Source organism: Artibeus jamaicensis, unplaced genomic scaffold (genome assembly GCF_021234435.1).
Source record: "Artibeus jamaicensis isolate MK-2021 breed Jamaican fruit bat unplaced genomic scaffold, CSHL_Jam_final scaffold_1283, whole genome shotgun sequence".
NCBI classification, from domain to species: domain Eukaryota; kingdom Metazoa; phylum Chordata; class Mammalia; order Chiroptera; family Phyllostomidae; genus Artibeus; species Artibeus jamaicensis.
In genome coordinates, this window is record NW_026522028.1 from 18,354,940 (window position 1) to 18,373,173 (window position 18,234).

Consider the following 18,234-nt stretch of genomic DNA (forward strand, 5'->3'; position numbering starts at 1 on the left):
TTTTTCTTTTATTCTGCAAAACATGCTTTTTAAGAGAGAATTTATGCAAGCCCCACATACCAGGAAGATTTACAAGTGCAAAAATGCAAATTTAGTCTATTTACAAAGGGTGTTATTGACAAGTACAGTCCAATAAAAATCCTCACCAGGGAGCCCTTTCAAACTATGGCCTAAGTTTCATGATCCAGTCTATGTTTTGGGGGGTTTTTTGCTTCCATGAATATTAAGTTGCCGGGAATGATACTTCATTAATCACATCAAAGTCTACACAGACAAGGTCAAAGTTCTTTGCTGCCCTTCTCTCCACAGCAAAATTGAAAAGGCTCCAATTAAAAGAGCCTTTCTGGGAAACCCCACTTCCATTGCACCTGCCCTGGGACACATCCTTCAGTGGAGGGAGACAGGATTTAAGTCTCCTTCCAGAGAGACAACACATCCTTCAGAAAAGTTGTACTATAGAAAAATTAGGAACTGATGGTTCATGTAAACTTTACAACACAGGGACAAGAGATTAAATCGTCTTCTCTTGTGGGAAAAGATCAGTCTCCTTGGAATTAATGAAGGTGGGCCTCTAGCATAGTAAGAGGAGCCTTTGTAGTTACTGGGTGATCTCTAGATAGGGACAGGGAAAGCGAGTAACTTCCATGGTATCCCTCAAAACAGTACATCTTGGGGTGGGTAACTCCCGCTTCCCAGAGAAGAGAAATAGAACCAGACTCTGTGTTTTGATAGTTTCTGAAGAAAAGTTGCCAATTCTCCTGAAGCTAACTGGGACTTGGAATGAGGACAATAGAGTTCAAGTCTGACTTCATTCTGAGTTTGTCGTGATAAGGCCAAATTCTATCACTTCTTTTGGTCTTTCTCTGAAAGGAGGCATCATACTATGATTTATAAGAAATATGTATTTGGTCATTCGGATGACCAAAATATATTTCTCGTATATTTTGTCTTTGTCCACAGTTAGTAGACCACAACTCAGAAAACTTTTAGAATTTCATAAGCTTTGAGAGTGATGCAGGTATCTTTTGTTACGTTAATGAGATGAATCTTCGAAAGCACTAAAGGATGGGGACTGGTCACCAAGAGACCCAATCATGTGACTGGCACATTGAAACTTTCAATCCTGCCCTTCCCTACCCCCTTCTCCCACTTCCAGGAAGAGGAGAGAGGCTGTAGGTTGAATCAGTTGCCAATGGCCAATAATTTAATCAATCATGACTATGTAATGAAGCCGCCATAAAAACTCAAAAGGTTGACTTCTAGGTTGGTGAACACTTCGAAGATGTAGCCAGAGTGGTACACTGGCAAGCCTATAGGAGCTTGGGTCACCTCTAAGTAGAACCTTGGGTCGGATCCACGCTGATCCGACCACTTGACCCTCACTCGGGGAGGGACCTGAGCTTGGGTCGGATTCATGCTGAGTTCAACCATTTGACCCCTACTCAGGGAGGGATTGTTTAAACTCGGAGTGCTTGAGTGTGAAAGTGTGCGTGACTGTGTTTGTGGCTCCACGGGCTGGTCCTACGGAGCAAGAGTGGGTCCCAACCTGCGGTTCCTGTGTCAGGTCATACGGCATAACGGTTGGCAGCTAACCCCCGAATTCTGCTGGGGCAACCTTAGCCAAGACCGACTTCGTCCCGCGAGGGAGCAGGCCAGGCGGATGAGCGAGTGAAACCCTGCCCTTTGTGTGTCCGCGTCGTGTGGGAGGCTTCAGAATGGGAGGAAAACCGTCCACTATTTTAGAATGGCTGGCCCCCCGAGGGAACTTTGAACCTCTCCACAAATAGGGCAGTCCATGCCAAAGTCACCGGGAAGCCAGGACAGCCAGACCAGTTCCCCTATATAGACAGATGGCAGGAATTAGCACAGGACATGCCTCAGTGGCTGAGCCAATGCGCAGGGGCGCAAGCACGATCGAGAGGTGCTAGAGAGAAGGGACTAACGAGGTCTCGAGCTTGCGGCTCCCAATTTAGAGAGAGCTCATCCGCTGTCTTAGTGGCTCGATCTAGGCCTCCCATCCACCAAGACCCCTCCCAGGAGGATGAACTAGTTGTCTTCCAGCCGCCCCCTTATAGAGCATCACCTGGACCCCCGACCGCACCGGCAGCTGAGCCCCTGACTCCACCCCAGTCGGTCTCCCCACAGCAGCCCCAGGAACCAGAGGCGGTCCGTTACCCTGTGCTGCCTCAGCCCCGACCAGACTCGCCACCAATGGCGGCTCGCCTGAGAAGCCACCACCAGGGCCCATTCCAGATGCCCCTCAGGGAAGTTCAGGCAGCGCCCCGCGTAAATGAAGACGGGACGATCCAACCAGGTCCGGTCATGTACTATTATCAACCTTTTAGTACAACTGACCTGCTGAATTGGAAACACCACACGCCACCCTTTTCAGAGAAACCACAAGCAATGATAGAGTTAGTAGACTCCATCTTCCAAACCCACCGGCCAACGTGGTTAGACTGTCGCCAACTTCTCCTCACCTTGTTCAACACTGAGGAGAGGAGAAAGATCCTTCTAGAGGCCCGGCGATTTCTAGAGGCGCATGCCCCGGCCGGGACCCTAGACCCTTCGGACTATGCCCGTGCAGCTGCACCTGAGCAGCAGCCAGCCTGGGACCCAAACACTGAACAAGGTCGGGCGGCTCTTGACCTCTATCGCCACTCCCTCCTCCAGGGAGTCAGGGCAGCGGCTCAGAAGCCGACTAATATGGCCAAGGTAGCTACAGTGCTCCAGAGGGCAGATGAGTGCCCCGGGGACTTCCTTGAAAGGCTGATGGAGGCCTACTGAGTATACACCCCCTCCGACCCCGAGGCTGCAGAAAATCAGTGTATGGTAGCCATGGCGTTTGTCTCACAGTCCGCTCCAGACATCAGGAGAAAATTACAAAAGTTAGAAGGATTTGCTGGCATGAACCTGAACCAGCTGATGGCAGTGGCCAACAAGGTCTTTGAAAACTGGGATGAGGTAGCAGCCATGGCTCGGATAGAGAACCAAAAGATGCAGGCTGCCCTACTAGCCATGGCCTTAAGTGGGTCGCCTCAAACCCAAAAAGGACCCGCTAGGAAAAAAGGCCATTCCAAGGCAGAGAAAGATCAGTGTGCCTACTGCAAAGAGAGGGGACATTGGAAGCGTGACTGCCCAGCCCTAAAGAGGCAGGAGGGACAAACCTCCGATCCGGCAGGGACCGGGGTCCCAGCAGCACCGGCCCCCAATGTCTTAGCCTTGGCAGGATTCGGGCAAGACTAGGACCGACCGGGCTCCATCATTCTCGGCCCCTAAGAGCCCATGGTCAGAATGCGAGTAGGGGGCCAGGACATTGACTTTACGGTAAACACCGGGGCAGAACACTCAGTTGTCACCCAACTGGTAGGCCCACCCACCGGAAAGAAGGTACTAGTGCAGGGAGCGACGGGACTCTCAGCTAGCCCCCAGAGGTTCTGCCAGGCCCGGAAGGTGGAACTGGGGGGCCACCAGATCACCCACGAGTTCTTGTACCTGCCAGGCTGCCCATTCCCGCTGCTAGGCCGGGACATCCTGACCAAACTAGCAGCGCGCGTGACTTTCCGTCCAGAAGGGGCCACATTAGACCTCCCATTTCCACGGACAATTGCACTAGTACTGCCAAGGGAGGAGGAATACAGACTCCACCAACAGCAAGGGGTGGCACCCCGGGATGCCCTATGGGAAGCCTATCCCCGCGTATGGGCGGAGGACAATCCTCCGGGACTAGCTCGAGGCAGAGAGCCGGTGCTAGTAGAGCTGGTGCCTGGAGCCACCCCGCGGAGATTAAAGCAGTACCCCATTCCCCGAGACGCGCAGCTAGGGATCGCGCCTATAATCAATAAGCATCTACAGACAGGAATTTTAATCCCTTGCCAATCCCCATGGAATACCCCTCTGCTCCTGGTGAAGAAACCGGATGGAACTGGGTACCGGCCGGTGCAGGACTTAAGTAAGGGCAGTCAATCAGGCCACAGTGACCTTGCACCCAGTTGTCCCGAACCTGTACACCTTGCTCGGTCAGATACCGAACGCCGCTACTCATTTCACCTGCCTAGATTTAAAGGATGCATTTTTCTGCACCCCACTAGCTCCACAGTTGCAGGACATCTTCGCCTTTGAGTGGGAAGACCCGGTATCGGGTGAAAAGACACAATTAACGTGGACGCGACTGCCGCAAGGGTTTAAGAACTCACCCACCGTTTTCAGTGAGGCCCTGGCGCGAGACTTGCGGCCATTCAGAGACGAGTACCCGGAGGTCACCTTCCTCCAGTATGTAGATGACCTCCTACTGGCAGAGCAAGGAGAAGATAACTGTCCAGCCCATACGGGGGCTCTTCTACAACTATTGCAAGAGCAAGGGTACCGGGTGTCTAAGAAAAAGGCACAGCTCTGTCAGGAGATGGTAAAATACCTAGGGTTTCAGATAAGTCAGGGGCAGCGGAAGCTAGGCACGGAGAGGAAAGCAGTCATAAAGCAAATGGCGGCCCCATCAAATTGCTGACAACTCAGAGAGTTCCTAGGGGCCGCCGGGTTCTGTCGCCTGTGGATTCCAGGATACGCCCAACTGGGTAGGCCTCTCTATTAAGTGGTCAAGGGCCCAGACACAGAGCCCTTTCAATGGACAGAGGACCAGGCGGAGGGCTTCCAACAGATCAAAGACTGCTTGACCCGTGCGCCTGCCTTGGGGCTCCCTGACCCGGCGAGGCCTTTCTGGCTCTACGTCCACGAGAAGGACAAAATTGCTTTAGGGGTACTGACCCAGGACTACGGCCCCTGGAAGCGACCGGTAGCCTACCTTTCCAGACAGCTGGATAACGTAGCAGCTGGGTGACTGCTGTGTTTAACAGCGGTCACCGCCGCCACCATCCTGCTGAAAGAGGCCGACACACTGACTTTTGGGCAAGAGGCTGTCCTCTATCTGCCCCATGCCGTGCATAGCCTCCTAGAGGGGCTGGACATAAGCACCTCTCCAACCCTCGGCTGGCCCAATACCAGGGGCTACTTCAGGGCAACCCCCGTGTGCACCCAAAGACAGTACGATCAGTCAATCCAGCCACGTACTTGCCTGCTGAGGAGGGGGTCCCAGATCATGACTGCATAGATGTCACAGATCAGGTATATGCCAGTCGACCAGATTTAAAAGACCAGCTGCTCCCTTCGAAGGACTGGACATTATATACTGATGGGAGCGGTTACCTAACAGAGACAGGGGAACGTCGCGCTGGGTATGCTGTGACCACCCAAGACGCAGTAGTCGAGGCAAAAGTTCTGCCAGTGGGGTGGTCAGCGCAGAGAGCAGAACTGTTTGCCCTCATTAGAGCACTAGAACTGAGCAAAGGGAAAAGGGTCAACATCTACACCGATTCAAAATACGCCTACGCCACTCTGCATTTCCATGGAGCCATCTATAAAGAAAGAGGACTACTAACCTCAGCAGGAAAGGGGATAAAGAACAAACAAGAAATACTGAGACTACTAGAAGCTGTCAACGCACCACTCCAGGTAGCGGTGGTCGTGCACTGCAGGGGACATCAAAGGGGAAACAGTAACGAAATAAGAGGAAACTACTTGGCGGACCAAGCTGCTAAACAAGCAGCGCGCCTGCCCCCAGAGGCCCCGGCTACCATAGAACCGCTGCTAGGGACCATTCCAGCCAAGGAGGATTACAGTCCAGAAGAACACAAATGGGCCATGGGAGTACAGGCCCGGGAGACCCCCGAAGGGCTTTGGAAACTCCAAGACGGGCGCATCTACATACCACAAAGCCAGGGGAGGAACCTAGTCCAAAACTGCCACCAGCTGACCCACCTCGGGAGGACAAAGCTGAGCCAGCTATTAGGAAAGTACCTGTACATCCCAAATCTTGATGCCCTTTGCTCCTCAGTCACCTCACGGTGCCAGACGTGTGCCCAACACAATGCTAAGGTAGCAAAGGCAGTCCCTCCCGGGATCCAGTACACGGGAAGCCAGCCCCTAGAGGACCTTCAGGTGGATTTCACCGAACTCAAGCCCAGCCGCGGTTACAAGTATCTCCTAGTCCTCGTCTGCACATTTTCAGGGTGGGTAGAGGCCTTCCCCACTCGGACAGAGAAGGCACACGAAGTAGCCCGGGTGCTACTGTGGGAAATCATACCTCACCACGGACTACCCTACAGCCTCCAGAGCGACAACGGCCCAGCTTTCACTGCAAAAGTAATCAGCTATTAACTAAGAGTCTGAACCTCAAATGGAACCTCCATGCTGCCTATCGACCCCAAAGTTCAGGAAAAGTTGAAAGAATGAACAGGACCCTGAAAGAGACTCTAGGGAAGCTCTGCCAAGAAACCCGCCTGCCATGGCCAGACCTGCTACCCCTCGCCCTCTTCAGAGTTAGATGCACACCTAACCTGGCAGGTCACACACCTTTCGAGATCCTCTGCGGGAGAGCCACCCCTCTAACACAACTGCCCCGCACAACGGATTTAGCTACCCTGGGAGAAACCAGACAGACTGCTTACTTAACAGCCTTAGGCCAAGAGCTAGATAGAATTAGGCAAGCTCACCTAGGGCTAGAAATAGTCCAGACAGGGGGGCCAGCCCACTCTTTCCAGCCAGGACAATACGTACGGGTAAAAGACTGGAAAAGAGAATCCCTCCAACCTAGGTGGGTTGGGCCCTACCTGATTCTGTTAACTACCCGCACTGCTTTAAAGGTTGCAGGTATAACTCCTTGGATCCACCACACACGCGCCAAGGCTGCAGCACCTCCCGAGGGCACCGCTGAGAGGAGAGCGCCAGGACCAGACCGAGTGCCTGCCCTGAGGCTGCGGAAAACTCCCCAGGAGGGGAGAACAGAATGGACCGTTGTTCCTGGGAGCATCACGCCATCATCGGGACCTTCACCGTCTTCGGGGGACTTGGACTCTGGTACACTGCTCCAGGGGACTGGTCACCAGGCGAGCAGATCGTCCTAGAACTCCTTTACCTTGGACTAGTGTGTACTTTTCAACTTCTTAGTTGTTTTGTATAGAATCATGCCCCCCGTAGCTTTTGCTCTGATTGTCCTAACTTTCCCACTCATCCTCGCCACAGGGCAATATAAGGAGACAATAGTAGTACAAGAATATAGAGAACAAGGGACTTGGACTACGGTAGCCACTCTGGCTACCTTCGACTGTAAGGGATTGTGTAAGGGAAAAGCAAAAATAGCCGTTAAGGTAGGAGCCCTCGAATGTCTAAATGAGTGGTTTTGGGGCGCAGACCCGTTTGTTTGCTTCCAGGAAGATCAGGTAGAAGATAGCTGCAATTGGTGGCCAGAAACGTATGGGGGTTGTGTCTACCGAGACTGCAGAGTCCATGCTAATGACGGGAGGTACGTTTGGATAACCCTAGACAGAGCAGAAGACCCGAAATGGGAAAAGGGAGTTAAAGGGCAAGTTTATGTAAATATGCTCCATTCTGGACCAGTAGGAGATGTTCTAGTCTTCAAAAGAAGGGAATTATATATAGGACTACATCATTTAAAAACTGTTCAGGAAACAATAGAGAATACTGAACCAGCAGTTTGACAACCCACCTTTTCCTGGATCACTCTGATTCAGGAGGGAGCAGCTCTCCTCAATTTGAGTAGCCCTGAGAACTCTCAGACTGCTTCCTCTGTGCTTCCCTCAGCAGACCCCCTCTGATAGCAGTCCGAGTGAACGCTACTCCCTCTGAGACAACAAGATCCAGCCAAGGCCAGTACACCGGACCAGTCAAGGCGCCCCTATATAAGAACCAGGGGGAAGAGTCCTACCTCAACAGCTCGGACTGGTGTAAGGAAAGGAGAGCCACTACCCTCCACCCACCCGATGGACTATTTTTCTGGGCTAACCAGACCTTACTTCCAAAGATTAATTGCTCAGATACTCAGGTATACTTTTTAGTAGCCCTAGCCCCTCAGCTTTTTGGTTATCCCCCAGGTGAATTAGAAGCTAAGTACGTCGGTTCCACCTTGCATAAACAAGCTGTATTCCTCCCAGTTTTAGTAGGCTTGAGATTTGCAGCTTCTATCGCTGGCATCGGTGCAGGGGGAGCCGGCCTAGCCACTAGTCTGCAATCCCAAGAAGCCATACGCCAGGAACTCAACGAGGCTCTATCCTCAGTAGCCACCTCCATGGCTTCACTCCAACGCCAGATCCTCTCCCTGGCCAGAGTAGCGCAGCAGAATTGCCGGGCTCTGGACCTCCTCACTGCAGACAAAGGAGGCACCTGCATATTCTTGGGGGAGGAATGCTGTTATTTTGTTCATGAAAGTGGCCTAGTTGAAGAAAACATCCAGCGTATTAGTGAACTAAAAACTAGGTTCAGACCAGGCTCAGGGAATAGACCCACGTCTTGGTGGATTTTACTCTCCACTCTGGCCCCCATCCTAGGTCCAGTAATAATACTCATACTTATTATTACTATAGGACCCTGGGCCATCAGGACGGTAGTCAGTCAGCTGGAAAGTACGTTAGTAAGGAAGACCACCAGCCGCATACTAATGCTTCAACAACGATACGAGCAGAGGAATCCTCTTCTGGGTGCAGAGACAAACGAAAGCGCTGTCTAAGCACCCACATGGGGGGAATGAAGGAGAAGCCCCAGGAGACTTTGGCTCGCCTAGGACCGCGGGCGCAATAGGAGAGCCATGGGGCTGTCTGGAGAGCGGATAGTCAGTAGGACTGGAACTAGCACCCCCCGCCAGGAGAGCGGATAGCCAGATAGTCAGTAGGACTGAAACTAGCACCCCCACTAATAGAACGATTATCACATTCTGTTTCTGTACCCCACGTTTGTCACGTACACAGGAAAACCCCTAATCTATATATTCCGCAAGAATCCTTTGTTCGGGGCTCAGAATTTGGAGACTGACTCCTCTGGGCCCATGCACGGAAAGGAATAAACCTCGTACTCCAGAATCCCTCGGTGTCTGGTCGCTTCATTTTCCCGTAACATTATGAGATCCTTTGCTTTATAGCCAGTTGGTCAGAAGTATAGGTAACAACCTGGACTTGAGACTAGTGTCTGAAGTCAGGGCAGGGAGTAGGTGTTGCAGCCTAGTAGGACTGAGCCTTCAACCTGTGGAATTTGATGCTGTCTCTGGCTAGATTTTGTCAGAGTTGAGTTGAATTCTCAGATAACCAGCTGGAATTCCGAGAATTACATGTTGGAGGTGTGTGGAACTTCCTCCTCCAATTAGGCATTGAGTCTCAGAACACCATTTACAAGGGCTTGAACTTTATTTGTAGCCATTGGACATCATCATTTTGTTATTGCTCAAACATCAACCAAGCTGTAATTTGTTGTCCTCTTACTAGATGTAAGGTGGGCCTGGCTTTCAAAGAAGACAGAGAACTCAAGGAGCTTCCCATATGATGGAGAAAGTAGAGAAGACAACTATGGAAAGGACCTAGTGATACAAAGTAGGATAGATTTGGGATTTAATGAATAGGCAAAAGCATCTTGGGAAAGAAAAAAGAAAAGATCGGTGAATGCTTCCTAGAAGAGAAGGCATTTGAAGTGAGCCTTGAAGGACTGCTAGGACTTGGATAGATGAAGGGGAGAGAGCCTGGCCACCGGGGAGGGAGAAATGAAGACGGGGGGGGGGGGGGGGTCAGGTGGCACATGTGGAAGACAATGAGAAACAGAATTTAACTGGAGCAATGTCAAGTCTCAGTATAGATAGAAAGGCAAACTGGCAGGTGAAAGGAGACCTGGCCAAAGAGAATGGAAGGATCAGGTAGAAGTTCATAGTGCAGACCTGTAAAGTGAATGCCACATGTATTCTTCAGAGCTCAAAACCTCATCAATGGGATGCCTAAATTCCCCAAGCCTGTGGCTGGTCATTGTATTGGGCTGCCAGGAGACTGGAAGACCTTATACAGCTGAGAGCCATTTGATATTTGTTAATCTGAGGAATTCCTGATACCCTCAAGGAGTGAGAGCAGGTAATGGGGATCTCGAGAAAGAGATTTGGATCCAAAGGCACAGAGCAAACTCTCTTCTGTCCAATAGAACTTTCAGCAACGATGGGAATGTTCTGTACCTGCACTGTCAAGTAGAGTCAAATATTGCTACTAAGCACTTGACATGTGGTTTGTGTGACCGGGGAACTGAATGTTTACTTTTATTACAGTTAAATAAGTATGTGAGGTTAGTGGCTGGCATGTTGGACCATGCAGCTCTAGGTGTCAGGAAAGCTGATAACTATATTATCTCCTAAATTCCTGGTGGTACATTCAAAGAATCTGCACTTCAAGAAGACCGTATGAATGGAACACTTTCCTGTTTCTTTACACATTTCACATCACAAGGGAGGGGGAAAGTCTGAACAGTCTTTCATGAGATCGAACAAGGACCCCGTCACATGAGAACTGCTTCATCTTCCTGTCTTTCAGATTCACTCTTTGAGCCCCATTCCAGCAGCAGTAACACTGGATGATGATACTAAAGCAGGTATTAAATCCAGCTTTATACTTTACACTTCCTAGAAAAGAAAACACAAACTCTACTCACCCTTTTCCTGTTAAGTGTTCAGTTCAGGTCTTAAATTCCATTTATACAATACTGAGGCACCTAGTACAGAGATGGGCATCTAGTAGGAAAGACCATCATGCAAAAAATCCATCCATCCATCCATCCATCCATCCATCTTTCCATCTCCACCCATTTATTTATCCCCCAAATCTATTCGTTGACTAAAAGTAGCTTTTCTCTCATGTACCTAAATAATGAGAGCTTAATATAGAGAAACACATAAACCAAATGAAACATTTTTAAGAGTATGCTTTCAGGTGAGTTCGAAAAAATAGGGAAAATTAATAATAATGAGAAGAAAAAGTATGTGTAAATTAACCATAATTTTAATTAATTAAGAAATATTTATTGACCGCTCATTTGTTACGAAGAACCATGTGAGGCACTGTGGAAGATACAAGAATATATAAGAAATCTCTGTCCTCAACATTCTTAATGACAGATATACTTGAAGAGTTAAAGCAATGAATATATAAGAGGCTAAAAAAAGACCAATGAGTCAAATATTTCAAAACAGCAAGGTGAAAGATGTCATAAGATAATTTGTGTCTCAGATCCTAAGTCTCATGTTTAGAAGAGGGTTAGGAAATTTGGGCTAGAATGGGCTAACTTAGGGCTTTAAGGAAGAGACTTGAGCCAGACTCCAAATGATAGGCAAAATGACAGATTTTTTTAAAGCCATAAATTATAAAATTTAGAAGAATCACCCTGGCTGGTGTTGCTCAATGGATTGAGCACTGGACTGCAAACCAAATGGTCACTGATTCAATTCCCATTCCAGATACATCCCCGGGTTGCAAACCAGGTCCCCGGTAGGTGGCGTCGTATAAGAGGCAACCACACATTGATGTTTTTCTCCCTCTCTTTCTCCCTCCTGTCCTCTCTCTAAAGAATAAATAAATAATCATTTTTTTAAAACTTGGAAGGATCTTTGAAATCATCTAGCTCAACTCTATTATTTTACAGATAATTCAACTAAGGTCGCAGAGTTACATAACTTGGTCTGACTCCCTCTTACAGGTCGTAATGACAGAAAATAGCTTGAAGTGCCGGGCCCTTTGCAAGCCATATATCACATGGGATGGGAAGTGGAACATTCTATTCAGGAAAGGGCAAGGCTTTCTGGAGAGTGAGTGTGATACACTATACGCAAGGATGCAGGGCCAAGAACTCAATGTAGCTACTGTTTGAGGACATCAGCGTGTATGCAAAGGAGTGGGAGGGCAGGGACCTCTCTTGGAGGAGTTTGATTGCAAATCTGTGATCAGTTGGCCGTGTGAAAGCCAGAATTCTGGTTTCTGGGACTGTCTTGAAGTCTCCCCTTGGACACAGTGGCAGCAGTGTGAACTTTTCTAGAAAAATTCATTCTTTTCATATTAAAAAAGACTGACGTTTACCTGGGGAAGGGGAGCGCTGCGGAAAGGAGGTTGGGATGAGTTGCTGGCATTGCTGGCCAACCTACAGGGAGCAGGGTGGGTGATGAGTGTTGTGCCTGTTAACACCTCAGAAGCCCTGATTGAGTAGATTTAGGACGGGGCTAGGAATCTAAATTTTTAAAGCTCCTCAATGACTGCAATGATCATGCAGTTTGGAAGGTCTGGGTGACTTTCTGGGTGACTCTATCAATTCTATCCAGCGCAGACTACCACTTTGGAATAAACTCGAACTTTAAAAGATATAAATAAGAATATCCAGAGAAGGTTATATCAATCCCAAACTGGAAACAACCCAATGTCCATCAGCATTAGAATGGATAAATGAATAGAGGTATAGTCATATAATGGAATACTACCTGACGATTCAAAAGAACAAACCATTGCTATATGCACCAAGATACGTGCATATAGCAAACATAATGATAAGCACAACAAGCATAATCTGGAGAAAATAATCCGGATAATTGAACTCAGAATAGTGATTGCCTCTTTGTGGGGGTGGGTATCACCTGGAAAGGAGCATAAGAGAAACTTCTAGTACGCTGGAACTGTTCCATACCTCCATCTGGGTGGTAGTTATATTGTCATACAGACGTGTGTAAACATATATTGGACTGTACACTAGGTTACTGTATATAGATGACGTCCTATTGGCTTATTGAGAAAAAGTAGATATTGTATATATGTGGATTTACATATCTGCCCTGCCAACCTCATGAGGTTGTTATAACGCTCCAATGTCTTAAAAATGAGATAAATGGATAAGTACAGTCTTACATTATTTAAGTAGCTCAATCCCTATTCTTGTTGAAGTTGGTTAGATGCACTACCTGTGGTCCAGGCGATCCATCAGCCTTTTTTTTTTAATATTTTATTTATTTATCTTTGAAAGGAGAGAGGGAGAGAAACATCAATGTATGGTTGTCTTTCGTGCGTCCCTTGCTGGGAACTGGCCTGCAACCCAGGTATGTGCCCTGACTGGGAATCGAACCGCGATTGTCTGGTTCGCAGGCCCGTGCTCAATCCACTGAGCTACACCAGCCAGGGCCTCCATCAGCCTTTTTAAGCCTTAGGAAAACACAAAAAGTTCGTTTTATGGAAGCTCATAGTGATTTCTGCACTGGGAAGGACACGCAGGGACTATCAACTCACTGAGAACACGCTAGAGCTGACAAACTCGGCTTTTGAAAGTGCCTTTTTGCTGACGGTGGATTTGGTGTGCTCTGAAACACTCCGCAGAGGGGTTCGGTGCAGCTGCATCTTTACACCCCACATCCTCACTTTCCTCTCTGCTCCCACTCCCCGCCCCCACCGACAAGAGAGTAAACACCATCTGTACTACTGCTCTCACAGCCCCGGAAACAACAATGTCATCTTCTCATGAAGAAAATTCTCCTGATCCTCAAGTGCCCTCGGCCACTGGTAATGAGCCCCAGACCTCCCGCCACCTTCGAAGTTTGCCTGCCCTGAATCGACACTCGGAACTGCTCCTAGGCCAACGTTCAGGGTCACAGAAGGCTGGGGGTGAGGAGCAGGAATGGAGAGACCCCGCCCAGCCGGTATGATGTGCAAACCCCATTTCTGGGCTGTTCCTTTTCAACTTTTAAAAAATGCCGTGTACTGAGCAGTGTACTTCAGGCAGCTAAGTATAAACACATGTCTACAAATACTGATAACACTGTCTTATTTGTTCATTACTCAACAAAGCCAGATCACCTGGGGACTGTTCGTTCCTCTACAAAATGAGAATCTAGCAGCACATGTGTTACAATGTGGGACATTTTCTCTGGAGCATAAATTTTCAAGAACTGCTTCGGTGCCTTTCCTGGTACACTTTCAAATGCTTATGTATCTTTAACACCAGAACATACAGTTGATTCTAAAATAAAAATATATAGCCTTTGGTACACTGTGCCAATTTTTCGTAATTTGACCATCTGCTCTGTAATGTGTCTGGTGTCTATTCATTACTACGTCCAGTTTCTAGAGCTCAGAAGTCCATAAACTACGTTCAGCCACTTGTGGGAATAGCGCAGTTATTTCTTCACTGGTTAATTCAACCAGGTATTCAGAAAATGAATAGGAATTTTTAAGAATGAATAAATATAAATTTTTAAGCAATGTGTTCACGCAAGAAATGCAGTTCACAATATGTATATTTACTAGAATAAAACATTGTACCAACTCCCCTCAACTGCCACCCCCGAAAAAAAAACTCCAGGGTCTCTGTATATGGAAGTATCTTATCAAAGATATTAAAATTCAAAATCTATGCTGAATGGAGCTTTCTCAAGAAAAAAACATCCACTAATGTTTGATTTCACATAAGAGATTCTTAGGAAAACGAGCACACGAACTGTTTGGTTACAGACAACCTGCCATCAACAATAAAAATAAAGTTTAAAAAATCAGCTGTGATTAAAGTTAACTGAGGAAAATGAATTTCAAGGAATCGGCACTTACTTCTCCCGTTGCTCATTTCTGAAGGAACATTTTGAATTAGAAATGCAGTGAGGCTTTCTTGTTCTCCGAAGATTTTGAATTCTTCTTAGTAACATTTGCCTGGGGTTGAAACTCTATTAGTTGTGATTTTTCCCCCTCCCTGGTCAACTAAGTTCACAGGGAGCAAGAAGTTGGGAAAAATCCACACTAAATCGATTTGTCTCCAGAAAATGCACCTCCACCTTACACTGAGATTTTTTTCTCACTTGCCCCCGCTTTTTTACCCTGCCATCCATTCACTTTTCTCTGTGAAACCAATATGTCCAACTCAAGAAGCAATCCTCAAAACAAAAACATGCCTTGGAAGAGAATCTGAGTTTGAGTGAAACTTCCGTTTATGCAAACAGCTCCGTCTGTCCCAACGTTGTAGCTCATTTACTGAGGCATCCACCACCCTGAAAGAATGTAACTATCCTCCAGTACTTACCTGTCTGCTGAGAGAGCGGTGAGTGTGAAGACTGACACCCCCACTGAGGTAAGCTGTATAAAGGGGATCAGTTTGCAGCCAATCCTCCCAAATAGCCATCGGTCAGCCAGGTACCTGCTGGCATCCACCGGAGCACAGGTCACCAAGAGGAGCAGGTCTCCTAAAGCCAGGCTGGAGATGAACAGGTTTGGTACATTTCTCATGGACTTCACGGTACAGAAGATCTTGATCAGTGTGATGTTGCCAGTGAGGCCTATCAGAATGATGACCCCGTAAATTGCAGGGATGACATAGAGGATGCCCCGGTGGAACCAGTCCTCGTTCACGGGAAGATCCATACTGTGGTTGGAGATGTTGCAGGGCACGGTCTGAATGAAGCAATCATTTAGAGCCATCCTCTAGATTCTTCCTATGCCACCTAAAAAGTGTCCTGAGACGCTGTTTCTTAACTTTTGATTTTGCAGTTGGTGAAGATGAGGACAAAAATCTCTGCCAGGTTCTTGTCTTCTTTAATAGAAATACTCCGAGTACATAATAGACTATGGCATTCCAAACTGCCTGTCACTATTTTGATGCTGGTGCCAATCTGGTCTTAAAATGACCAATGCAATACATTTCTAACTTCAGTGAACAAGGGTTTAGAGTTAAACCCACTCTGTATCAACTCTTCCTATCCCCATTCCAGTCTGAGTCTCCGCTGCAGTTAACTAAGAACTTTGAGTGTGCTATATTCACGCTGCATTTCCTGTCTTTCCTGATACTTAGAACCTGAAGGTTTAAAGTGGGTAGAAAAAAACTGCACTGAGAAAGCCTCAAATCCTATAGGCAGGATGCTTTGCACGTCACTGGCTTCACTGGCAAACAGCAGCTGTGCTGAACTGAGGTTCTGAAGAGGACCCAGGGCTACTTATAGACAGAGAATGCCAGCCCCCTGCTGGACACTTCAATCACTGCCCGGTCTCTCCACCAGCAGACTGGGGTTCCTGTGCTCACAGGGCTTTTTAACGAATGCATTTGGCTTCTCATTTAAGATGCAGTGCCTTTGATAGGTATTTCATAAATGTTGCTAGCACTATTATGCAAAGCCTCTGGAAATATTTTTGATGCTCTGCTCACGAATCCACATGGAACTCACATCCTCCTCATCTTTTCCAATGCATTAAAATGACATGTTAGGCAAGGTTGCTATAAAATGAGGTCGGCCTCTGAATTAAATGTACACAGATACACAGGTGTCCAAATGTGAGCTTGTCCCACTGAGCCTCTTTCTTTGAATGGGGATACTACTGAGGAAAAATGGGCATGAGACCCATGCCTTAAACCGTCAGCAACTGACGTCTGTGAAAACCAGAGGCAGAATCCATACATGCTGTTTCCCAGGCCGTTCTCATTCCCTCCACCAGGAGAAATGACATCAGGAGCCAGCTGTATTCTTAACTCTCAAAGATCTTTTCCAGAAAAATGGGTCTTTTTTCATTGGGATTAAAAATGACATGAATTGTCATTTTGATGCGGTTATTTGCAATTTTTACTGAATGCTTGCCATGTTTTATAGCACATTTCCTCTTAGCCCTGAGTAGGAAAATGAACTGTAAAGGAGTTACAGATAGAATACTGAGGAATTAGGACATAGAAAGAAAGAACTTAGAGTAGACAGGGTGCCAGGAAAGGCTTTACTGAGGAGGTAGTATCGTATTGAGTCTAACACCTTAAGCCAACAAGTTATAAGTACATTACAAAGGTGGACCCACCAGACTTACACGTGGAGACAGCTCGATCGCAGGAACATCAGAGAAAACCAGTTAGTACCATGTATTGCCACTGAACGTTTGTGTTTTTCAGGATCCATAGGAATAAAGAAGCTCGCACTTATCACCATGCCAGGACTCAGCAAGAAAGCCTCCAACTGTGTTGTCATGGAAATTTTCGGTTACAATCCTGAGATGGTCACCGTGCTCCTTCCATAAATCCAGCGGGTTTGCGCTCCTCTCAGCCAGCAGCAGAGTTTGATGCTGCATGCCGGGAGGGTGAGAGCTTTGCAGTGGAGATCAGCATAACCAGTAATGAGTCAATAACCATGAGCCTAGTGGTGGTCATTAGTTGCCTCAAGTATATCTTTTCTTTTTCATTTTTGATGTAACCTTTATTGTATTCTTGTATTATTTCCATTACCATTTAGTCCCCTTATCCTCCCTGTCCCCCAGCAATCACCACATTGCTGTCTATGTGCATGAGTCCCTAAGTATATATTTACGCAGTATATGAACTCTGTGCTTAAATTCTGGCTCCCTCATTTATTACCTTGGTAAGTTACTGGGTGTCTTAAGCTTCAAGCTCCTTGTCTGTAAAGTTAAAATAAGTTGAGAATTTAAACAAAATTATCTACTTTAATACTTCACAATACTTGCTACATAGTAAGTGCTCAATTAATATTAGCTGCTGTTACTGTAACTACTATTATTGTTGTGATTGAGACTTTCTTTAAAAGATTTTAGTTATTATTTACTTTTAGAGAGAGGGAGAGAAATATTGATGTGAGAGGGAAACAAGAATCAGTTGCCTCTCACATATGCGAACGGGACTGAACCCTCAACTCAGGTGTGTACCCCAACTGGGAATCAAACCAGCGACCCTTCACTTTGTAGGTCAATGCTCAACCAACTGAGCTGCACCAATTAGGGCTCTTTTTTTATTTTATTTCTTTATTGTAATTTTACTGTAGAAAAGCCCAGTAAAATCAGAAGAGCAATTAACCTTGGATCAACAGGCAGAAGTTCCTACTTATACATGTAAATCAGCAACTTCTCCATTTACTATGAAGACATTTGTCAAATATCCACCACAGTGGAAGACCTTGAAAAAATAACATGAACATACATGTTATAAGACCCATCATGATCCCAACTATCAATTCATAGTCAGAGGACTTGGTTTTAAAAAACAATAGAAGAAAGGTTTTCACGTAGGTTCTGCAGATGCTTCTCTTTCTTCTATACTGGGTTAATAATTTTGCTTTTTTTTAAAAAATATTTTATTTATTTATCTTTAGAGGGGAAGAGAAGGAGAGAAACATCAATGTATGGCTGCCTCTCGTGTGTCCCCTGCTGGGAACTGGCCTGCAACCCAGGCATGTGCCCTGACTGGGAATCGAACCGTGATTGTCTGGTTCGCAGGCCCGTGCTCAATCCACTGAGCTACACCAGCCAGGGCCTAATTTTGCTTTTTAAAATTGCTCTGATGGCTTTCTTCTCTGGTCATGTACCTTTCTTCTTATCAATGATAATGATTGCTTGTGGCATTCTTTTTATTGCCATTATTGGAGGGATA

The 18,234-nt window shown here is 46.9% G+C and overlaps 1 protein-coding gene across 1 annotated transcript in view; it reads right to left on the bottom strand.

Moving 5' to 3' along the window:
• Window positions 1-15,571, bottom strand: part of GRPR (gastrin releasing peptide receptor) — a 39,781-nt gene extending 24,210 nt beyond the window's left edge. The window contains exon 1 of the mRNA XM_037157494.2: window positions 14,908-15,571. Coding sequence (XP_037013389.2) covers window positions 14,908-15,302 — 395 coding nt within the window. The 5' untranslated portion in view covers window positions 15,303-15,571. The remainder of the gene's footprint in view (window positions 1-14,907) is intronic.
• Between the last annotated feature and the right edge of the window lie 2,663 nt (window positions 15,572-18,234).